Genomic DNA, 24,149 nt, shown 5'->3' with positions numbered 1-24,149 from the left:
ATAAATATGAAAAGACTTAAGAAGTCTTTGGTGGCTCTGCTTCCCTTCGGGTGAAATGGGGAGGGTCCTGGCAGGTGTGGAGGGCGGCAGGTGAGTGCGGAGGGGCATACAGGCCAGCAGGTGGCAAGTACTGAGCCCGGTTCACGGGTGGCCTCCTACCATGCTGGCATCAGGCTTGGCTCTGCAGGCTGGCTCGTCGCTTCTGATGGGCGAGGGCAACACGGTGTCAGACTGCACAAATCCCCTCCGGTCAATCAGGCTTTCAAAATACAAGGTGGGGGGACACATGAGGCCCTGCCTGACACCAGAGCTCCAGGCCGGGGGCTGGATGGCAGGGTCCATCTCCCAGCCAAGGAAAGACCCAGCCCTAGAAAGGCTGAGGAAAGGGGAGCTGCTCTCCAGTTGGCGGCTCAAGACCCTTCCCTTCTGGAAGGGCCCTCTCTGTACTCCGGACACTTGGCTTTTGGCCACAGATTTTATCCACAATTAATTCAAACTGTCCAGCGTTCTGTCGGGCTCCCAGGCTGCAGGTAAGGGGAAGAGCAAGGATGAAAGGGCATTGGGAGATGGTGCAATTCCTACTGTCCTTTCCCCGGGGGGCAGGATCAGAGAGAAGCATATTGGATATTGAGCAGGAGAAGGTGGGGATGGTGTTGGGAAGTCTTACCAGCCTCCCTCCCCCACCCCCACAGTGCCCAATTTAACTCCGGAGCTGGACATCTAGCGCCCCCTGGTGTCAAGACAGAGGGGGGCGCTTCCCAGCAAGGCTGAGCCACCGGGGCTCTCCTCTGCCAGGAGGAAGACGGAGGCCCCACCCAGTCCAGCCTTCAGCACCAGAAAGGCAGCCTCACTCTAGCATGGACAATACATTAATTGTGGTTATCCCTGGGGAGTAGGATTACATGTGATATACAACACTCTTGTTAGTATTTTGTACTTAATTTTTTTCTACAATGATCGCACGGGATTACAAGTTAAAACTCTCTACAGAATTCCTTTATGTGACAAGTGTCCTGAGTACATCCAGCAGGGGATGGTGGACAGACAGAGAGCATCTGTGGTGTGGGGAGAGGTCTGCTGATTCCAGAACCTCTTTCAGAGGAATAGACTCACAGGGCCACCCCCCACTGGCCTGGCCAGGCCAGGCCCTATGACCTTTCCCCTCTGCCCCCTGGCTTACCTGGGAGGTAGGGGGCCGCAGAGCACAGCACAGCAGTTAGTGATAACACTCTTATGGCTGTAGGGATTGACAGAGGCCTCACCGCTCCTCTTGTTGGACCACGAGCCTTTGATCTGCAAGCAGGAAGGAGCTCTGGGTCAGGTACCTCCCTTCATTTCACTTGTTCTAGAGGCTGGGGAAGATCAGCAAATTCTGAAACCAATTCTGGCTAGTCTATTGCAGGGAACATGCCCTTAACCCAGGCCATTCGGTGAGGATGTGGGGGACTGCTGGATGTTGGGGGGCACCCAGAAGAGGAGGCGCTAACCAAGACAAGACAGAGCAGAGCCAAAGAGAAGCCTCCAAAGGAGACTTTGTGGGTGCACCCTTCCTTCTCTGTCCAGCCACCCAAGAGGGAGGATAGTGCAAGGGCACAGGGCTCAGGCTGACCTGGCCGTGAACTCTGGCTCTGCCACAGACTTGCTGCATGGCCCTGGACAGATCACCACTTCTGAGTCTCAGTCCTCATTTGAAAAATAGGGAACTCTCTGGTAACACTGTTAGATGAAATCTTGGCATCTCTAGCTCTGTGAAGCCGGCTATCAAAGGCATTAAGGAGATTAGCAGTAAAGGATACTGGCTTGAGTTTAACCTAGAGTTTTCCAAACTTCTTTGGCCATGACATCCCTTTCTGCTTAACCCCTAGTATCATCCTGCAGAAACAGTCCCCAGGAAATCACCTTGGGAGAAGCTGGCTGACATCATTTCTGCTCTGTACCAATCACCCAGCATGTGATACCCTATTGGGCACGTTAAGGTTTGTTTCCCCGAAAGACAGGCTGAGGTCAAGAAATGTATTTTCTGTTGGTCAAGGGGCCTCTGAGCAGTATCAGATGGTGGCCCTGGAACAGATGCTCTCATTTGCTTTTTTGTTGTTTGGAAGGATGGTGGGGCAGGGGGTGGGCGGTCAGGTCTGGCCCAGGGCTGGGCACACAGTGGGTGCTCAAACAGTGCTTGTTGGTAGAGATCTACAAGGCAGCAGGTCAGGAGGCTGATGGAGCTTCACGTTTCTGTCCTGGCCGGCCCCCTCAACAAGGATGCCTCAGAGAGCCCCAGGACATCCTGAGAACAGGCACATCGCTGCTGTCCACAGGGGCAGTGCGGCGGGCACAGCGAGCTTGTGAGTGCAACCCTGGCTCTGTCCCTTTCCAGCTGGGCGACCTGGGGCAAGTCACTCAGCCATCATATGAAGAAAAAGCATCCTTGTTCCTTCTGCTTCAGAGCTGGCAAAAGGACCCAAAGAGATGAAAGAAACTGAAAGAACTCTGGAAATGGTAATGAGCTGGCCAAATGTAATGACGGTTATGGTGTGAGTGTTGCTCTAGCGGGGCTAGGGAGAAAGCAACCTCGGGACCCTGGGAGCCAGCACCGAGGGGGCCTTGGAAGCCTGCACGGGGTCTCCCGGGGCCCAGCCCTGAACACTGGAAGGAGATGTCAGGTCACCTCATGTCTCCACCTGCATTTCCCTGGCAGTCTGAGAGTCAGGGCTGCACTGCGGCTGCTCCAGGCTCCCTCAGCCCTGCCTCCATCCTGGGATCGGGCCCAGGGATGAGGTGTTGCTCCAGCCTTACTCACGTCTTCATTAGTTGTCAGGTTGGAGGCGACGAGGTAAGTGTGAAACCCTGAGAGGCCCAGGATGGACCAGATGGAGAAGAAGCAGATCACCAACTCCAGCACGGTGAGCAGTGCAGTCAAGGAGGCACACGGACACTGGGGCCGGGAGCCTCCCTGTGCCTGGAGGCTGGCCTCGCCAGCCTCTCTCACCCATCCTTCCGTGGAGCTACTTCCCCAGAAAGGATATAACTTTGTAAGCTTTCCGTGATCTCAGATCACCTCCTGGGCCCCAAGCAGGGTTTGGGAGCACCCCAAGGGCAGGATGAGCCCAGGGTGATGGATGGTAGAGGGAACTGAGGATTCCAAACACCAGAACTGCGGGCACGGCATGGTCCAGGGAGCTTGGTGTCTTAAGGAAGGACAGGGACTGTGGCCCTGAGAGCTCTCGGCCATCCCAGCTCCACAACAGCCCATTCAGAATCGGCTCCAGCCAGGGGCTGAACAGAAGCAGCTAGTAGACTGGATTCTAGAGCGTGAACATCAGCCCTAGTCCATTCCCCTGTTTACAGGATGAGGTGCGGGGACCCGCCCCAGTGAAGGGGCCTCGGGTCCCACCAGGGCTCCCCCTTGCCAACAAAGGATATCTCGCTGGTGTCTCCTTCAGAGTGGAGAGGAAGTTGCTTCCCTGAGAGCCTGGGGAGGAAGAGACAGGAGAGGGCACGGCTCAAGGGAGAGTGACCACAGTCCCTTGACCTGGCCAAGCTTGCTGGCCCGGGCCGCCCGCTTGCCCCTGCCCGCACTCCCACCATCATCCCCAACTCACGCAGCGTCAGGTGGGTGACCACGCAGGCGAAGATGAAGGCCGTCAGGAATGAGAGGGAAAGAATGAACGCATAGAAGAAGCGGTAGTTCCGTTTCCCCACACAGTTGCCCACCCAGGGGCAGTGATGGTCAAACCGTTCTGGAAGGGCCAGGGAGATGGGTTAGGGCCACCCTGGCCCACAACCAGCAGGGGTGTTTAGAGGCCTCTCGCATCTCCACCCCTTCGCTCTCTCCACACGTGACTCTCAGTTCCTCGACATTCCCGGCCTCTGGTCCTTCACCTGCCAGTTCCCGTAATTCTTCCTTCTTGTCTCAGCTGCAAGGCCACTTCCTTGAGAAAGTCTCCCCCAAGCCCAGACAAGGCGAGGCCCGTTATCTGCCTTGTTGCCACGGCACTTATCCTTGTCTGCACTTTGCCCACGTGTGTTTATATATTTATTTACAATTGGTGGGCTGGCCTGTAACCCCTATTCGATTGTGAGCTCCATGAGAGGGCCTGAGCTGAATCCCAGGGTCTGGCAGTGTCTGATACAAAGAAGAGCCACAAAAAGTACTTGTCACCTGGCCTACGATCCCAGCCCCATGCCAACAACCAATGACCCCTGTCCCTTGCTCTGGAATAGAGGACCAATGAGGGGCTGGGCCGCTACGTAACTTGTGGAGAACCGGCATCGGAGGCCTAGTCAGAGGGCTGAGCTCACACCAGTACTATGTCCCTGGGGGTGGGGTCACACCCAGACCAGTGAGGAAAGTCCCCTGTGGGAATGTGGGTCACAAGCCTGTCGCAGGCTTCACACCCAGGCCAGGGCCCTTCACGGTGGAGGGGGTGGGACAGATTCTCAGGGATGAATGACGCCCACTGAGTCACCCACTTCACTTCCTGCTGTCTGGGTGTTCCCCACTGTTCTCTTGCTCAGGGAGTACTGAGCTAGCGTGATGAGCTCTCCGCCCTGGGGACCGGGCACAGTCAACGTGGCTCAGCTCGCCTGGGTCCTCCATATAGCCTTTCCCTTACAACACCCTCCCAGGGGCGCACCCTGGGTCCCCATCAGAGCTGCCAGGCCTCTGGAGAGCAGGGAAAGGGGACAAAACAGCCTCTGGCTCCCCAGCAACCACTGCAGTTGTGGGTCAGGAGCTTAGCTTCCAAGCCTGGCTATGTCCTCTCCACCTCACCAGCTTAAACTCCTCTGTTCCCAGATTCTTGTCCCTCTAAATTCTGGGAATCAGGTCAAAGTCTTTCGGTATAGCTGGCCCTGGGCCACATATCTAGAATGTCATTGCTCTAGTCTCTGGCTCCTTGGAACCTGGACCTACTGAGGACCAGGCCAAGGCCTGGAAGAAGGGTTCAGGGCATCTCTGTGTCTGCCCCACACTTCAGAGCTGGGGGAAGGAGTCCACTAATCCTGCACTGAAGCCAAGGTACCACTGGTTACATTCAGAGCCCCCGCTCCACAGCCCCTCCTCAGTCACAGCAAATCTGGGTGAACCAGACTTCCCGCCCAGCCCTGGATACTTCAGACACCACCCCCCACCGGCCCCCATGAGCGACTCCCCTGTCTGCAAGGCTCCATCCCTCTCAGGGCTCCCACTTACCCACACAGTTGTCGCAGACACTGCAGTGTGAGGTCCGGGGCGGCCGAAACATCTTGCAGGTGAAGCAGTACTTCAGCTTCACCACCTGCCCATTGATCATCACCTCCCGGGTCCGAGGGGGTGGCCGGTACGTGGAACTGCCTGTGTTGTCTGAGACGGGGACGAGAGACAGATGGGGGATGGCCAAGCCCAGAGCCGGGAGCCGTAGCACGGGGGGAAGCCAGTGCTGCCTGGCCGGGACAAGAGAAGCTTTAGGGAAGCTGTTTCTGGGGAACAAACATTAGGGCAAAATCCCTAAGTGGGGGACAAATCTCAAGAGCTGCTGCCACCTACCGAAACTTGCTATGCACCAAGTGCCGTGCTAAAGCTTCACACACCTGCCCACGTACCACTCTGAGGAGGGCTATCAGAAAGGGAGACCAGGGAAGCCTTCGTGAGGTTTATCTGCATCTAAACAAGCCTAGATCTAAGTTCTGGTTTCCAGGAGGTTCAGGAGACAGAGGGACAGAGGACACAGTGAGAGTAAAGCTATGAAGAAACAATCAGATCCAGAATGTGAGACGTCTACAAGACCACTGGCCTGCTCTCTAACAGAAGTCAATGTCAATACTGTACATCAACTATAGTTCAATTAAAAAAAATTTTTTTAAAGTCAGTGTCACTTACAAAAGGAGAAGGGAGATGGTTCTAAATTAAAAGAGATTTAAGAGATATAAACCAATACAATGCTTGATCCTAGACTGGATCCTGTTTCCAAAAACAAAACACAGCAACAAAAGAGATTTGGAGGGTGATGGGGGACAAATGACTATAGATTAGAAATTTGGGAACTATTAATTTTCCTAGATGTGACAATGGAATTGTCATTATGAGGAGGCTATCCTTAAATCTTGGAGATGCATATTGAAGTATTTATGGGTTAGGTGTCTATGATGTATATAATTTATTATGAAATGGTTTAGTAAGAATTATGTGTGTGGGTGTGTGGGTGTGTGTATGACACAAATAACTAATCTAGACGGTGAATGTATAGGAATTTGTTGTATTAATTCTTCCAACTTTTCTGAATGTTAGAAATTTTTCATAATAAAAATTTTAAGAGAAAAAAGAAATACAGAGATATATGATATTCATGGATTGGCAGAGACTCAATATTAAAAAAGGATTTATTCTCCCTAAATTAATCTGTAGATTCAACATAATCCCAGTCAGGATTTTTTTGGTGTGGAAATTGACAAACTCATTCTCAAATTCACATGGCAATCAAAGGGCCAAGAATAGCCAAGGCACTCTTGAAGAACAAAGCTAAAGGTCTTATACCACAGGACATCAACACTTATGATAAAGCCTTAGCAAGTAAGACATCCTGGTTTGGGTACAAGGGTAGAAACGCTGACCAATGGAACAGAACAGAGACTCCAGATATGAACATGTACATGTTCGTGTGGTTCACGACAAAGGTAACACTGCAGTGCCAAGAAGGAAGATGGGGGCTTCCCTGGTGGTGCAGTGGTTGAGAATCCGCCTGCCAATGCAGGGGACACGGGTTTGAGCCCTGATCCAGGAAGATCCCACATGCCGCGGAGCAACTAAGCCCGTGCGCCACAACTACTGAGCGTGCGCTCTAGAGCCCGCGAGCCACAACTACTGAAGCCCACGTGCCACAACTACTGAAGCCCCCGTGCCTAGAGCCCGCGCTCTGCAACAAGAGAAGACACCGCAATGAGAAGCCCACGCACCGCAATGAAGAGTAGCCCCCACTCGCCACAACTAGAGAAAAGCCCGCGCGCAGCAACAAAGACCCAAAGCAGCCATAAATAAATAAATAAATAAATTTACTTTAAAAAAAAAAGGAAGGAAGATGGTCTCTTCCCAGTAAACAGTGCGGGGTCCACTGGATACACAAGTGGGGGGAAAAAACATATCTGCGCCCCTGCCTCCCACTAAATACAAATTCAATTCCAGATGGACTGCAGCTCGCAATACGAACGTTCTGGATTAAAAAAAAAGAAAAAGAAAAATAGAGCAACCTCATGACTCTGGAGTAGACAAAGATTTCTTAAACAAGACACAAAGGGACTACTCATGAAAGAGCAATATGATAAACAGCATTTTATCAAAATTAAGAACTTCTGTTCATCTGAAGAGATCATCAAGAGAAGAAAAGATGACCTTCAGAGTTGTATTTGCAGTATGTTTATCTGACAAAGGACAGAGGATGCGTATCCAGAATATGTAAAGAATTCCTATGAGTCAGTAAGAAAAAGTCAGACAACTGAATTCGAACGTGGACAAAAGATTCAAATAGGCATTTCATAAAAGGTGGTCAAATGGCTAACAGACACATGAAAAGTGCTCATACTTGTTAAGTCATCGGGGAAATGCAAATTAAAACCACAATACATATGCAAACCAGTACATATGCACCAGAATGGCTAAAATTGAAAAAAAGAAACAAAAAACCACACACACACACACACACACACACACACACACACACACACACACACAATCTCTCAAGTGTTGGCAAAAATGTAAAGCAGCTAGAAATCTCATACGACCACTCTGGACAACTGTTTTGCACTAACTACCAAAGCTCAGCATACGCTCCCAGCAATCCCACTCGTAGGTATTTTCCCAGCAGAAATGCGCATGAACTGACGTGCACCAAAGACAAGTACAAGACTGTTCCAAAAACAATTCTCAAAATAGCCAAAATCTGGAACTACCCAAACACCCATCAATAGTAGAATGGATTAAAAAAAAAAAGAAATTGCAGTATATTCACACAATGGCATTCTATACAGCAATGAGAATGAATGATCCTTAATTACATATGCAATATGAATGAATCTCACAAACGTTGTGTAAAGTGAAAAATACCCATAGACGTAAGAGCACAAAATGTTCACAAATAGATCAAAGTAATCTATGGTGTTAAAAGTCAGGATCGTGGTTACCCTTGGGGGCGGGGGCTGACAGAGACTGGAAAGGGGAACAAGGGGGGCTCCTGGGACACCACTGTTTCTTGATCTGGGTGCTAATTACGTGTGTGTTCCAACCGTGAACCTTCAACAAACAGAACACTTACGAGTTGTACACTTTTAGCAAGCCTGTTATACTTCAGTAAAAATCTGAGAAAAAGGAAAAAGAAAGTAACTTGTCCGAAGTCACAAGGTGGGTAGGCTGGCAGAGCAGGAAGCTGAACTTAGATCTGCCATATGCAAAACCCACAATTCTACCCACAGAGCCTCTTGGTCCCCCAGGCCACGGAAGACCAGCGTTCCCCAGAACAGTGGCTTCTCCCCAGACAGAATTCCGAGAGTCACACAGGGCTGCCTGGGATCCCCAGCCCTCGGCTATGTTCCCAGACATCATTTCCACTGGATTGAGTCCCAGATAACATCTCCAGTTTGGCCACTTGCCCCTGACGATTACTGAGTGTCTAGCGTGTGCCAGGCACTATTCTAGGCACTTGGCATGCATCAGTGAAGCAGATTCGTGTCTCACGTTCCTAGCTCCCAGAGACTTTTGCTAGGCTGTTTCACCACCACTTCGACGGTAGCATGTTTAAAATGGAACTAAGCATCTAAGCATCTCTTCCTCAGCAATGGCAGCACGGTCAAGGCAGGGGGTTTGAGACCAATGGACAGACTCTGAAACCTGGTTTTGCCACTGACTGTGTGCGGGGTTGCAGTCCAATGAACTTTTCTGAGCCTCAGTTTTCTCATCTGTAAAATGTGAATAACCAGAATGGGACACGAGTTCTAGCTCCACCTTTTACTAGCTGGGTTTCTCTTGATGATGCCATTTGCTAGATGTGTGACAAGGCAAATCATTTAACCTCTCTGTGCCTGTTTCCTCGATCACTGAAATGGGGATAAGAAGAGTACTCACCTCATAAAGATGCTGCGAGGATTAAATGAGTTAATACGGGTGAAGTGGCACAGAGTAAATGCTTAAGAAGTGTGCACTGTTACTGCCAGCTCATAGAACTCCTGAGAGAAAGAAGGGAAAGGGGACAGGTCACTGCGTGCCACTGCAGGCTGAGCGCGTGGCGTATATTCTCCTCTTTAGTCCTGATAACACCCCAGGAGGCAAAGTTATCATCATCATCTCCAGGTTACAGTTAAGGAGCCTTTTCAGTGAGGCTAGTGACTTGTTCAAGGCCACACAGTGGCAGAATCAGGACGTGAACCCAAGTTCCCAAAGCTTGGGCTTGAGGTCTTGTAAATTTTGAAGCGTCATAATGAGTGTTATTTTTCCCTGTCTAGTTCCTTATTTCTGCTGATGGCACAATCCAAGGGCTGAAAGGAACCTCAAAGGGCATATAACACAGCCCCTGGCACATAGCAGATACCTGATAAATGTCCCTTCAATGACTGCCTCTGTTCTAACTCCTTCAGTTTACAAATGAGAAAAGAGGGCCAGAGAGGTCAGGGGATTTGCCCGAGGTCACACCGCCAGTAAGTGGCAGAGGCAGGGGAACCCAGTTTGAAGGCTCCTCGCAGACCCTTCCTTCTCCCTCATCCATGCCTGGCCAGTTGCTAGGTCTGGTCAGGTTTTTCCTTCATCACCTGTCACTCTCTCCACTCCCAACACCCTACCCCAGGCCAGGCCTGTATCACCAAACAGCTTCCCCAGAAGACTACCTGCTCCCAGACCTTCTGCCTTTCCACCCACCTTGTACACACTGTCACATTCCTCTAAATAACCCCTCGTGGGTCACTTCCCAGCTCAGAAACCCTTCACTGGCCTCCCCTAAAAAACAGGATAAAGGCAAACTTCTTGTCCTGATGTTAGGACCCTCCACAGTTGGGCTCAACCTCCATTCCCAGCTTTTCTCCCACTACTCTGCCCCAGCTTCCTGCCCCTGTTCTTGAGCCCAGCCTCCCTTCTCTCTGCACACCAGGACTCACCGGGCCTTGTCAGCAGCCTCCCTGACCACAGGAGCCTCAGGGCTGTCAGACCTCACACACAGCACAGAACACACTCTCTGCTCCGTGCCGAGCTGGGACAGGACTGCTGTGTGTGTACACTCTCTCTCCAACTGGACCCTACACTGCTTGAGGGCAAGGACAGTGGGATAAACAGGCAGTCCTGGGCCTATCAACTACGAGGCAGCAGGCAAAGAGGAGAGATACAGGCAGCCCTGGAGTTCGAATCCTGATGCTTGAGACTTCCCTGGTGGCGCTGTGGTTAAGAATCCGCCTGCCAATGAAGGGGACACGGGTTCGAGTCCTGGTCCAGGAAGATCCCACACGCCGCAGAGCAACTAAGCCCATGCGCCACAACTACTGAGGCTGCACTCTAGAGCCTGTGAGCTACAACTACTGAGCCCACGAGCCACAACTACTGAAGTCCGCGTGCCTACAGCCCGTGCTCCGCAACAACAGAAGCCACCGCAATGAGAAGCCCGCGCACCGCAACAAAGAGTAGCCCCTGCTCGCTGCAACTAGAGAAAGCCCACGCGCAGCAAGGAAGACCCAACGCAGCCAAAAATAAATAAATGAATTTTTTTAAAAAGTGGAACTTAATTGAACAAGAAAAAAAGAAAAGAAATAGTACATGTAAGGGAACTGACACTTGGTGAGTACTTACTAGTAGCTGTTTTCATGAGGGGCAGCAAGGCACAGGCTCTGGAGTCTGAAACACTGGGTTCGAATCCTGGTTTTGCTACCCACTTGCTAATTCAGGAAGTCTCTTCACCTCTCTGAGCCTCAGTTTCCTCATCCATAAAATGGAGACAAGACCATCTCACTCTCACAGAGCTGTGGTGAGGGCTGAGTGAGAGGCTGCAAGGCCCAGTGCTGGGCTCACAGGAGCCTTAGTCCTGACAAACGGCTCAGGCTGTGACACCCCGGTGTGCAGAACTCCCCAGCTCTTCCCAAAGCTGTTGATGCTACTCCAAACCCAACCCCTAATCCTGCCCCTCGGGCCCTAGGTCCCAGTGCCTGCCCCTGCCCACTGTGGTCTCCCAGGCTTGGATACAGGCTTTGGAGCCAGACAGACACTTGGGTGTGAATCTTGGCCCAGTCACTTACTAGCTGTGTGATGTGTGTCAAGTTGGATAACTTCTCTGTGCCCTCATCTGCTAAGCAAATAAAATGGGACATAATCAAATCTACCTCCTAGTGCTGTTAGGAGGGTCAGGCAAGAATTCATCAAGTGGGTTTAGCAAAGTGCCTAGTACCTGGCAAGAGCTTAATAAATATTAGCCATTATTATTACTGTTGTCTCTACGAAACACTATATTCCAACAACTGATCTGGAGAAGAGACTTGAGAAAACAACCCATCTGTGAGCAAAGGACAGCCACAGACCCTCTTCCGGACTAAGAGAAAAGTTACTGGAACCCTCACTGGATTCCCAGAGGCCCTCCCAGGGCAGAGGGGTGCCCATGCCTCTCCCCCAAGGCAGGGAGAGAACTCCTACCAGTAGGTTCTGGCCCCTGGCAGCCAGGCCTCCTCCTCTCTAGAACCCTGAGAAAGAGGAAGTGAGGCTCTGCACACCCAGCTTCCTCGGGCTGCCAGGAGCTGGAGGTAAAGAAGAGGAAAAAGGGCCCAGTGCAAGGGTGCCAGCCAGACGCTGAGTAATGTCACCAACTGCAGGGCCCTGGATGAGATGGGTCAAAGGAGGCTGTGCAGGGATGCTGCTTCAGGGCTGAGCCCCACATGGGGTAGGGGAAGACAAGCAGGTGTCCCACTGCTTTTTCTCAGGCCAGACAGTGCTGACCAATAACTGCCCTGGTCTCGGCCTCAGAACCCACCTCAACCCACTCCTCCCAGCAGCCATTACCAGTGGTAGCTTGTTAGTGCCCAGAGCAAGACCACTTGCCATTCCTGACCGCAAGTCTCAAGCCTCTTAAGTTTCAGTAGAGAAAAACCATTTTCAAAGTGCACTGACATTCCCCATCTCACTCGGACAAAAAACGCCCTGGGCTGGGCAACGACGGGACATGTGCCCGCGTTTTACAGACTTCACTCCAACAGTACAAGGTGGGGTTGAAATTAGAACCCTTGTCCTCCAGGGCATTCATTTGTCCATTCTTTCAGACACTAGCATCTATGACGTCAAGACATTGTACAAGGCCCGGGGTGGCGGGTGAGGGAAGCAGTGGGTAAGTACACAGAAATGAGCCGGATGCAGTTGCTTGGTTACTCACTTCAGAAAATACTCGTCGAAGAAATGAATGACGGAGTGGTAATAAGAGATGCTCTCCCTGCCCTCCAGAGCTCTTTCTGGTTCAGGCTCTCCCCCAAGAAGTAAAAAGCACCTCCAGGTGGGAAACTAGAGCCCCCAGGGACGTGGTAACGAGGGGGAGGCTCCTTCTCGCTGAATGGCTGGGAGAAGGAAATGAATCTCCCACGCCTTCCTCTTGACCAGGGGGCCTGCTTTGGGTATCTTCACCCCAACTCCAGCCCCGAAGAGGCGCAGCCAGGCCCCGAACGGCTGGGACTGTGACTGAAACCCAGGGCTGGCGGGGAGGCCCCTGCGGCTGGCCATGAGCCAGCGAGGAGGCGTTAGTGAGGGGAGGCCGGGGACCTCTACCTGCCCTGCTGGGCCCCAGCGCTGCCCTTCTGTTGTTCCCACCTGTGGAGGAATCGGCTGCAGGGCTGCAGCTGCCCAGCTTCCAGGCTTGAGGTCAGCCTCAGTGGCCAGGCTGTGAATACTGGGTCACCGTGACCCCCACCAGACCATTTCTGTTCGGAGGTTTATGGAGCCCCTGCCACACACAGGCTTCCTGGCAGGCCTGGGGGTACAGGAAGAGCTCGGCCTGGGGGCGGAGTGGGCAGGAGAGGTGGATAATTACAGAGTCAGCACAGGAGGCACCGAGAGTCAAGTGTGGTGATTCTGGGGCCAGTGTGATCTCATTGAGAAACCTGGCCTGGCCACTTGTTAGCTTGTGATTTTGAGGAAGTTGCTCCCTCTCTGAGCCTCAGTTTCCTCACTGGGTAATAACAGTGTCAACCCTGTAAGATGATGACGCCAATGAGAGAGGTAAAGGTGTAACCCACAGCTGGTCAGTGAATGGCGTTACCGGTGTCTGTACTCAACCCACCTTGAGAAGAAAGAGTGGAATATGTCGGGAGCGGGCAAGAGGCAGCATTCCAGAAAGCGACGAGATGAAGCAGCGCTGCAGCTGGGTGGGAGAGACTGAGACCTTGGGCTCATGGGGGCCGGGGGCGGGGCACGGTAGCAGAGGGGGCCCCGTGGGTCAAGGCAACCGCATGCAGTGTGGCCGGGGCACCGGGGAGTGGAGTGAGATGACGAGGGAAGGGTGGGCACCGGGGAGTGGAGTGAGACGACGAGGGAAGGGTGGGCACCGGGGAGTGGAGTGAGACGACGAGGGAAGGGTGGGCCGGAGCCTCCTTCATCCTGCAGGCGAGTGCGCCTCCGAGGACGAGCTGTCAGGAGGGTGGGAGGTGGGTTGTTTCCTGGCCATGACACTAAGCAGCACTGACTCACATGATGAGAAAGTCACTCCCTTTTCAATTCTCTTTCGAGCCTCGACTCCATCCAGGGGAAAGTGTCAACTTTTAACACCGAATACCTGTGACCCTCACAGGCCTCAAGGTGACTGCTTTCCACAGGCGACTGTAACCACCAAGAATTCTGTAACACCGTCATGCTTTTGTTCTTACGATTATCTTCTATTTGGAGCAACTGGCTTCTGCTAACAGGGCTGATATAAAATTTCCTTGTAAAAATCGTTTAAAAGCAAGCCATGTAAAGGAAAATACTAAAGAAAGGAGGGTACGAGGGGAGATGCAGAAGCGCAAAAATCACCGAGGTTGTACTCCAATGGCCGATCTTCAGGAAATGCTGCCGAGGGTAGTAGGGTGTCACCCAAATTCTGAGCCAGGGAGGGCCAGGTCAAATCTGGACCTTGGAGAGACAACTATGACCGAAGGGAGAGAGGACAGGGCCTGGTCAGCGAGTCCCGAGCCAATCCAGGTGGAAAATGAGGTGTGACTGCCCGGGGCAGTGGGCTTCAGAAGGAGCAGAGGGGAGACATTCTGGGGGCAGACAGGATGCGGTTTGCGACCTGCTGTGTGGTGACGGAGGGAGAGGCGGCTTCTGTGTCTGTCGTGTGAGCTGTAACCGTGGCTAGGTGAGTGTCTGTCACTCAGATTCAGGTGTTCCTATGACTTCCCATCAGACCAGGAGCTTCTTGGGGGCAATGTTGCCGCCTCCTCCTACCTCTTTTCCAACTGCCCAGAGCCCATGGGGGAGTCTAGCTCCATGGCTCACCAGCTGACAAGTCAGGAGCTCAGGCCAGGGTGGCCAACCAGCCCTTTTGCCTGTGACTCTGGGGTTCCCCAAGATATGAGGCTTTCAGTGCTAAAACAGGGACAGTTCTGGGCAAACTGTGAAGCGCTGGCCACCCCAGCTGGGACGGTCCTCGCACGGTGGGAGCCCTAGAACCAGATCCCATGGGGCTGGAGCTGCTGGCCTATGGGGCCAAAATGAGAAGGTCACACTGTCTGCACAGGCCCGGGCCCCGGTAACCAGCACACGTTTATAGGGACAGCACCACCCACCTCAGAGCCGGCCCCCGACCTTCTCGAAAAGGCTTGGTGACTTTAGTCCTTTTTAAGAAAATATGTTTCACCCTGATCAGAAGCCTCCAGTTCAAGTTTAGATTCAAAGACCCCCAAGATGCCATTTTCCAGGCTTGGGAACTGTTCTCAAAGGGATGTTTCTGACCCTGACACTCAGGGGCCCTCAAGACTGACTCCACGCATCCTCCAAATTCTCTAAAGCACTCCTGTGTCCAGCCGACACGGCCTGCTCAGCTCCCACACCTGCCCCCTCCTTCCCACTCTGTCCTCCCCTCTTCCTGTTCCATTTGCACAGAGGGCTCCCTTCACACACCTTCCTGTGCTTGAACTCCACCCAAACTTTATGGTTTGGCTCAGGGCACCTCTCCAGGAAGCCTCCACATAACCTCCAGGCAGAAGACACCCTGGTTTCTTCGATCCTCTTCCAAAACCTCCTCTAACCTGTGGCGGCCAGTCAGGCCTTCCAGCTTGGACTGGGCTAAGCTGGAAACCACCAGCGGGAGGGTTCACATCAGATTCATATCCCCTCCCCCGCAACCTCCCTGCCTCCTCTCCTTGCAGTCAGGAGTCGGCATACGGAATTAACACATAAACGACCAAACCTATAATGCCTAGTTAGGAGAAATTCCAACTGTCTCTCCACCAGTCACCAGAGGACAGCAAGGAGCGCCTCTGCAGAGGCTGGTCCGTTCAGCCAACGTCACCGAGTCCTCCACGTGACGGACAAGGTGAACAAGACACTTACCACCCAGGAAAGGCCGCTGGGTTTGCCTGACAATTCTGTAATGACCACCATGCAGCCCAGAGCCATGGTGGAAAGACAAGGTGCTCTGGGAAGGTGTCACGAAGGTGTAGCCCACCTGGGGTCACAGAGGCTTCCCAGTCAATTGAACTGAGACCTCAGAATAAAGAGCGTGTGGCCGCGGAAGACTGGGATGTCTCCCTGCCGCCATCTCAGAAGAGAAAGCATACAGCTTGGGGGTCAAGGCTCTGTCTCTGCGCCCCCGCTCCCGGCCGTGGGATCCCCTGCCTCAGTTTCTGCATCAGCACAAGCGGGCTGTTGCGAGGATTTGTGGGGATAATGGCTGGGGAGCACCCAGCACAGTCAAGCTCTCCCCAAACACAGGGGTTACTGTTGTCAGTATGGCCCAAACAGCTCACAGGTGGCCAGAGGATTCCAGGCCGCCAGACCGCTGAGCCTGGGCTGAACTGTACAATAATCCTGCCCCATGATTAGCCCCGACCTGGAGAGAGGAGACACAGGGCTGCCCCGAGCCGCCCCTGCTGCCAGCGGCCGGCCGCTGCATCAGACCGCAGGAACCTGAAGCAGCAGAGACCGGGAGGCTGGGTGGCGAGTGGCCCAGGGGTGTGAGGGGGAAGGAAGCTGGATGCAGGCAGAGGAAGACGACAACCGAGGGCGTGGCTGAAGACAGGCCAGGGCAGAGGAAAGAGACAAAGAACAGACAAGCGTGGGAGAACATCCTCTCCCCTCCCGCCCGCCCTCCTGAGCTGCTCCAGACCATCGGTGGAATGACTTCCAGGACGGATGCAGCAGGGCTCTGCCACTCACAGGCTGCCAGGGCTCTTCAGAGGCAGCTGGGTATTATTTAAGTCTGTCTGAAAGCCACCCTGTTAGGGGAAGGAGCCAACCACGGACCGGAAACCCCTGAGGTGTGTGAATCCCCACGTCACTTCTCAGCAGGAAGGAGCTGAGGTGGAGCAAGCTGAGATTAAGGCCGTGGCCGTGGCGCCCAGCCACCCAGGACACCCACTCAGCACTCAGGGAGGCACCAAGGGCCACCTGGGTGCTGGGAACACAGGTCCCTCCTGGCCACGCTGCCCTTCCTGCCGCTTCTCAAACATACCAGTCCGGTCGCCAATCCCGGCTTTTGCTTTTACTACGTCCAGAACGCACATTACTGGCTCATCTCAAGTGCCACCTCCTCCAAAGGGCTCCCCCTGACCGACTCGTCTGGACCAGCCCACTCCCCACACCACCGTGCTCTCCCCCAGACACCCACGCAGCTCAACTCCTCATCTCTGCAGGTCTTTGTGTCTTTGCTCAGATGTCACCTCCTTCACAAGGCCTTCCCCACCCCCCGATGTTTTCCCCCTATTTAAAATTGTACACCCTCCCCCAGCTCTCACCCTCCTTCCCCCAGCTTCCCTCTTCTCTGTGTCACAGGCTAGATATTTAATTGTTAACTGTCTTTCCCCTCCCACTGGAATGTCAGCTCCAAGAAGACAGGGATTATCGTCAGATTTGTTCACTGCTGTATCTAGAAAAGTGCCTGGCACATAGTAGGGGCTCAATAAATGTTTGATGAGTGAATGAGTAAGTGTGTTTAAGAGCAGGGACTCTGGTCAGAGTGCCCGGGGTCTCATCCACGCTCTTCCACTGACTGTGTGACCTTCGACCATTTACTTAACCTCTCTGAGACTCAATTTAATTAATCAGTAAAAGGAGAATAACAACAGTACCTGTCTCACAGGATTACTGGGGGATTAAATATGATCATGCATATAAAGAGGTGAACACAGTGCCTGGGCTCCAGTGAGCACTCAGTACCGTGTGGCTCTCAACACCAGCCCTCACGTGGGAGCATTTCTCGCTTATTTGCTCACGTGCTTATCCTCTGCTTCTTCCACTCTAGCATCGGCTCCAGCTTGCCCTGCTCACCACGGTACCCCCAGTGCCTAGCACAGTGTGGGAAGAGAAAATCAGGCCTCCTCTCAAATCAAGAAATGCAGAGCTGGGAGACACAGCCACAGCTGGAGTAGGAGCCTCACCGATCTGTTTCTCCAGGGCCGCTGCCTCACAGACGGTGGCCCGGGGCAGGATTCCGGGGTCGGTGAAACTTGTCTGTAGCAGGCAGCTCATGACGAAGAAAAACAGGATGGCAGCAATGATGGGGATGGCGAGGGTCAGCTGGCGGGCCAAGAAGGGACAGCTAGAAAAAGAGAGGGAGAGAGAGATAAGCAGACACTCCAAGGGCTGCCTGGGGCTCAGGGCTACGGCACCAGGCAGGCGCTGTCATCCCATCAAACACCACCACGGTCCTGAACAGAGGCAGATGTATGGTCCCTGGATGAGTGCAGCCCCGCACCCGTCCGTGCCTAGAGCAGACATCACTAATTGATCCTTGCACTTCCTCCCTGAGCCCCTGGCAGATGTGATCAACAGATCCCAGCACTCAACCCCTGCACTTGGCTGCAGACTCAGATTCCTTCTAAACATAGAACTTCAGGCAGCCACTACCAATGAACTGGACTGTCACTTGAGATGAATCATCCAAGACAGTGTTCACTCATTTATTCGGTCTCTCCACAAATATTTACTGAGGTCTTCTCTGTGTTAAAGGCAATGACTTCAACAAGCAGCAGGGATAACGGCAGTGAATAAGACAAGAGGCCCCCTGCTCCCTCAGTGAGGCTTATGGCCTAGTGAGGAAAACAGACCTGTAAGCAGAGAACTGCCACACACGGCTTGGCATGTTATAATGGGGAAGGGGAAAGTAGTAGAACAGTTAGGAAAGACTGGATGAAGGAGAGACTTCCTAAGCTAGAACCTGAATGAGTAGGGTCAGCCAGGTAAAGGGTGTAGGGGGAAGAGCATGGTCCAGCCACTGCCACTGTCACCCAAGGGCTGGCATCCGGAGTCAGTTCTATCAGGCCCCCTGACCCTAGTGGGCTCCAACAGCCTGTGCACGGGTCTGACGTTGAGGCCCGCCTATACTATTAACCACCATCCTATGTGGCCTTCCCTCCCAGAGCCAGAGTGGCACCTGATGGGGTGAGGAACTGCTATTTGGGGATGACTGACCGCTGGGAGGCCTGAATCAGCCAACATCCCAGGAGCTGGCACAGTCACAGAAGCAAACCCGTGGGCATCTGTATACACGCTGTTTCTGGAGCCTCCATTGTTGGAGGCTCTGGCCTCCAGAGAGGCCCTTCCCTTGAGGAGCAGAGACTGCCAAAACCAAGGGCTCCAAGTGGGCCACGTTCTGCTCCAAACATCTCAGTGGTCCCCAGGTCTGAGCCTCAAACAGTGCAGCGCCCTCTGTGTCACCCACATGACAATTCAACCAGTTCATGTACAACCAGACTTCTTGGGAGATGGAGAAGATTTGCAGAGCCCTCAGGAACACCAAGTCCTGGCCCCTGGTTTTACAGACGGGACTCCAAAGCCCACAGCCAGATCCAAGGTCACCCAGCCAGGCGATGGCAGGATTGGGGTCTCCAAGCCCCCAGCAAATGCTCTGTCCACTTCATTCAACAAATAAACGTATTTGCTATATTGTATTGCAATGTATTTACTGTATTGAGTGCCTACTACATACCAGGCCCTGTTCTAGGCACTGTGAATACAACAGTGAGAATAAATACCTGTTCTCATGGAGAGAGACAGGCAAGAAGCTAACAAGAAGCATAAGTGTAGTATGTCAGAGAGTGGCGAGTGTTTTGGAGAATAAGTCAGGGCAGAGGGGACAGGAGGGAGGGGGCCAGTTTCCTATATTACAGGGATGGTCAGGGAAGGACTGGAGAAAGTGAGGGAGTGGGCTAGGACGCTATCTAAAGGAAGGATATTCCAAACCATGCAAAGGCCCTGAGGTCGGAGTATGTAAGGAGGCCAATGTGCCTGGGAGGGAATGCACAGGGGACAGTGGGAGGAGATGGGGACAGAGAGGAAGCCACCACGAGGGCTCTAGCTCTTATCCAGAGAGGCAGGGAATATTCAGGGAATATTCAGATCTGACTTGGAAGTAAAGGGGGCACTCTGGCTGCTGTGTGGGGGTGGGAAGCAGGGCAGAAGCTGGGAGGCCTGTGCAATAATGCACCAAATCACACATTAGAGAAAATCATTCACAGCAAGAAAGGCCCTAGAGCCACGTTTACCTTTCCCCAGAGCCTTGGGAGAGTGTGAGCACCTCTCGCCCTCCAGGCCCTCGCCAACAGCGTTCCCATACGCCAGGTCCCTCCTGAGGTTCCACCCCAGTCCAGGCCCAGGCGAGCTCTCAGCCCAAACCCAAACCCTCCTGCCAACACCACCAGCCCAAGTGAGGAGAAGCAGCAACAAAGACGAGACGATTCACAAGCTCTCCTGGAACCCAGAAGTCCTCACTTCCTCCCTCTCTGGGGACAAATCTGTCACCAGTGAAGATATCCCCTCAGCCCAGAGGTTCTGAATTGACCAAATCCCACACTGCAGGGTCACAGGGGCCGGCCCTGCCAAGCACCACTTCCTCCTGCCTCAGCTGCATCCCTGGCTGGGAGGATCTGGTGGAGCCTGAGGGATGCTGGAAAAGGAACTTCCAAAACACCCACATGGGCGGGCCCAGTGGGGTGGATTTGAAACTCAGCCCAAGGGCCATGCTGGAGGCTGGGGGCTCCCCAGAGTTTCTGCTCGTTAATTATTCTGGAACTTTTTATCCACCCTGAGTCAGAAAGGAAAGGGTGAAAGGGAGAAGCTAATTGGTAGGAAGTCCTCACCTTGCTTCAAGGGGAAACCCAAGGTTGCAGATACATGATCTGGCAGCTGGAAAGGGTACCTGGGGGCCAGTGTCTTGGTGGAAGCCTTATCAAGGCCCTTGGGAAGGACTTTTTGGTGATGACAAGTAACAGCAGCAGCCAGCTTTAAATGCTTATCACCAGCTAAAAGCTTATGTGCATGAATTCCTGCCACCCTCATGACAACCTGAGGAAGGGGTACTATTATACACCGCATTTTATAGATGAGGAAACTGGGGTTCTGAGTAGTGAAGTGGCTGCCCCGAAGTCACACACTTGGTGCATGGTGGAGCTGAGATGTGAACCAGCTCTGTTGCCTGCAGAGATGGAGTTCTTAACCACCTGTAAAATTGAGTAAGACCACAAAGGATGGGTAGAACCAGGAGGGAAAGGTGGGGCTCACGCGGCATGGGTAGGGGTGCGTTTGTGTGTATGTGTGAGTGTGTGTGAAAGGAATCAGGAAGCAGGTGGCTCAAGCTAGAGATCAATGGTAGAGTGGAAAACTTCTGATACAAATATGTGACCCTGGTAAAGTGACAGGCATCCCTTCCTCCATCCATGAAATGGAGAACGCTGTGTGGGCCAATCCTGAGTCACTGGGGATACGAAGAGGTCAAAAAGCCATGGGGGCAAATATGACCTGTCACACGAAAATCCTCTCGACTCTTGAAAAATAACAAGGCACTGCAACTGTCCCTGCCGTGGAACAGGCCAGAAGGTACTCTGGAGTGTTGGGAAGGGAAAGAAAGCCAGGAGGTCAGGAGGTGGGGGGCAGGGGCCTGGGACATGTCTGGGGGGACCAGAGGAGGAGGAGGGAAGGACAGGAAGCTCTGGAGAAACTAAGGAAGGTGCTGGAGAGAAAAGGGGAGGTCTGAGAGGCCCAAAGATATTTGAGGGCCTAGGGTAAGGATGACTGAAGGGAAAGCAAGGGGGGAGGGTCTGAGAGTAGAGAGATGACTAGGGGACCCTAGAGGGACCCTGGAGGGAACAGGGAAGATGGCCGGGAAATCTGAGGTGGTATATAGCCAAAGGACAAGGAAGAAATTCAGAAGCTGTCTGGAAAGGATATAAAGAAAAGATGCCTCAAGGGGTCAGAAAGAAGCTGGGAACAAGAGATGGTCCAGGGGATAGGTGAGGAGAGGGGAATCTATCTAAGGAGCTGGGGAGGCCTGGGGCAGATTCTGAGAGGGCAGAGAGGATAGGGGTCTTGGAGGGACATGGGAGGGCAGTGATCCTGGCAGAGGTTGGCAAAGGCAGGGTGCCAGGGAAGGATGGGGGTGCTAGGGAGGGGCCAGAGGGGATGGGATGGCTGGCAGGGATGGAGGGGACCAGCTTAGATGGTGATCCAAATTGTCACGGAAGGATGGCGAGTCTGGGAGGGGACCAGAAAGGACAGGTGGGAGATAAGCAAGGAGACTGGAGAGGCCTGAGGGCAGATTCTGAAAGGCGCCAAGGAGAAGCTGGGAAGGGAGGGTGCCTGGCAGGTGCTGGGAAAGGTGGAGGGCCCAGGAGGTGGGAGAGGACGGGGTGCCCAGCAGGGTACCAGAGGGGCTGGAGTGTCCATCAAGGGCTGGGGAAGGTGGGGTGAGCGGCAGGCGGCAAAGGGGATCGGGGGGTATGGGGCGCCTCAGGGGGCGGGGACGCCGCCGAACTCACTCGAAGACGAAGAAGAGGACGGTGGTGGTGAGGATGAGCAGCAGCGTGAGGGCGAAGACGCCGCCGTGGCCGGATAGCATAAGGCGGCCGCCGCAGTAGAAGCGGTTGCGGCCCGGGAACACTTCCCACTTGCGCCGCGGGCGGCGGCCGATGCTCCCACTGCCGCTGCCGCTGCTGCTCCAGCGCGGCGCGGCGGCGGGCGGCGGGGGCCCGGGGCCCGGGCCGGGGGGCGCGGCGGGGCCGGGGCGTCGCGCCCCGGGGGAGGCGGGCGGCGGGGCGGCCCCGGGGTTGATCTGCTGGTATTCGCAGTCCTTCATGCGGTCGGCTGCGGACCTCGGCCCTGCACCCCGCGGGCCGGCCGGGCCGCACCAGGACCGAGGCGGAGCGGAGAAGCCGCTAGCGGTGGCAGCGGTGGCGGCGGCGGCGGCGGCGGCGGCGGCGGCGGCGGCGGCGGCGGCGGCGGCGGCGGCGGCGGCGGCGGCGGCAGGGGCGGGGGCGCGCGGCGCTCGCTCGCAGGGGGCGGCCCCATCGCCGCCCCGCCCCGCCCCGCGCGGCCTCCCGCCGCAGCGCCCCCTCCGCCTGGGCCTGGGATGGCGCTCGGGCCCCGCGGCCGGGTCCTGACCCGCTGCAGGGCCCCAACCAATCCCCTGCCGCCCCGATCCCTGCTGCACAATGACGGGGCAGCAGAGGCGCGCTCCAGGACTCTTTCTGTTCTTTTGCAATCAAACCATTTGTTGGGCGTCCGCTGTATTCCGGGCGCCGTGCCGAGCGCCGAGATTTGAGAGGTGGATTTCGTGAACTACTTCTGGCAATCTGTATTTCCAGGGCCAGGCTTCACCCATCTCTGATGACCTACTGGACAGGCATTTTGGGGGGCCAGCAGGGGTGGGGATGGGGATACAATCTGCTTTGAAAGCCAGGGGCCTGTTAATTACTGTGTTGAAGTTCGAAGTGTCCAAGGGGTATGTGTGGCACATCCTGTCCTCCCTCACCCAGCTCTGTGACCTGGACCCAGACCCAGGTTTCCTATCACCTAATGCAAGGTTGATGCCACAGGGCCCCAGTGTTTTTTTGTTTGTTTGTTTTTTAATTTATTTTATTGATTTATTTTTGGTTGTGTTGGGTCTTCTTTGCTGCGCGTGGGCTTTTTCTGGTTGTAGCGAGCGGGGGCTACTCTTCGTTGTGGTGCATGGGCTTCTCATTGCGGTGGCTTCTCTTGTTGCGGAGCATGGGCTCTAGGTGCACTGGCTTCAGTAGTTGTGGCTCACGGGCTCTAGGCGCGCTGGCTCAGTAGTTGTGGCACACGGGCTTAGTTGCTCCACAGCATGTGGGATCTTCCCAGACCAGGGATCGAACCTGTGTCCCCTGCATTGGCAGGTGGATTCTTAAAAACTGAGCCAACAGGGAAGCCCCAGCCCCAGGGTTTTTCAGGAATTCTGGGTGTATTATTTTTCTGTTGCTGTGTAACAAATTACCACAAATTTAGTGACTTAAAATAACACACGTTATATCTCACAGGTTCCAGGTCAGGAGCACTGGGACTGCTTAGCTGAGCCCTTTGCTTAGTCTCAGAAGGTTGCAATCAAGATGTCAGCAAGGCTGCATGCTCATCTGGGGACTCAACTGGGGAAGAAAATACCTGCAAACCCACTCAGGCTTTGTGGGCAGAACTTATTTCCTTGTGACTGTCTGACTGAGGGCCTGGCTGTCACCCAGAGGCCTCCCTGAGGTTTCAGAGGCCATCTGCAGTTCCTTGAGGTTACCACAGTTCCTTGCCACGTGGGCTTCTACAACATGGCCTCTTACTTCATCAAGCCCACAAGGAGAATCTCTAGCCCCAGTCTGCTAACACAGAGTTTTACATAACGTAACGTATATGTAATGGGAGTGGCAGCCCAATACCTTCACCATATTTTATAGGTTAGAAGAAAATCACAGGTCCCACTTGAACTCAAGAGGATCACACAAAAGTGTGAATACCAGCAGGCAGGAATCACTGAGGCTCACCTTAGGGTCTGCCCACCGCACTGGGGTTACTGGAAAACCTAAGGAAAAGTATAGGAAAAGAGAGAGCTGGAGACTAGGATAGGAGAGAGTAAGAAGTCAGAATACACGATGCAGAGGGGTAGAAAGACAGCAACAATGACCTCAAGGTTCTGTCATTTTTACACATGACAGAGGCCACAGAACCATGCCCTTGGTGCCAAAGATTCTGGATTTGATGAGCCCCA

At 53.8% G+C, this 24,149-nt stretch overlaps 1 protein-coding gene across 1 annotated transcript; it reads right to left on the bottom strand.

Annotated features, from left to right (window-relative positions):
• Positions 1–141: 141 nt before the first annotated feature.
• ZDHHC18 (zinc finger DHHC-type palmitoyltransferase 18) lies at positions 142–22,235 on the bottom strand. The gene is made up of 8 exons (XM_065882384.1): positions 21,919–22,235; positions 17,545–17,705; positions 5,189–5,338; positions 3,597–3,734; positions 3,418–3,466; positions 2,795–2,897; positions 1,181–1,293; positions 142–259 (listed from the first exon to the last, which is right to left on the bottom strand). Exons 1-8 carry the CDS (start codon positions 22,233–22,235, stop codon positions 142–144), a joined length of 1,149 nt encoding a protein of 382 aa, XP_065738456.1.
• Positions 22,236–24,149: the final 1,914 nt, after the last annotated feature.

The sequence above is a fragment of the Phocoena phocoena genome, chromosome 1 (assembly GCF_963924675.1).
Source record: "Phocoena phocoena chromosome 1, mPhoPho1.1, whole genome shotgun sequence".
NCBI classification, from domain to species: Eukaryota; Metazoa; Chordata; class Mammalia; order Artiodactyla; family Phocoenidae; genus Phocoena; species Phocoena phocoena.
This window is presented reverse-complemented; position numbering and strand designations above follow the sequence as displayed.

Bases quoted from the DNA above. Each gene is read 5' to 3' on its own strand.
- ZDHHC18 (XM_065882384.1), bottom strand. From the start codon at position 22,235: ATGAAGGACTGCGAATACCAGCAGATCAACCCCGGGGCCGCCCCGCCG. The intron at 3,735-5,188 runs GTAAGTGGGAGC...TGGCCCTTCCAG, and splicing joins TGTCTGCGACAACTGTGTGG to AACGGTTTGACCATCACTGC. The intron at 2,898-3,417 runs ATATCCTTTGTT...TGCACTGCTCAC, and splicing joins CTGAAGGAGACACCAGCGAG to CGTGCTGGAGTTGGTGATCT.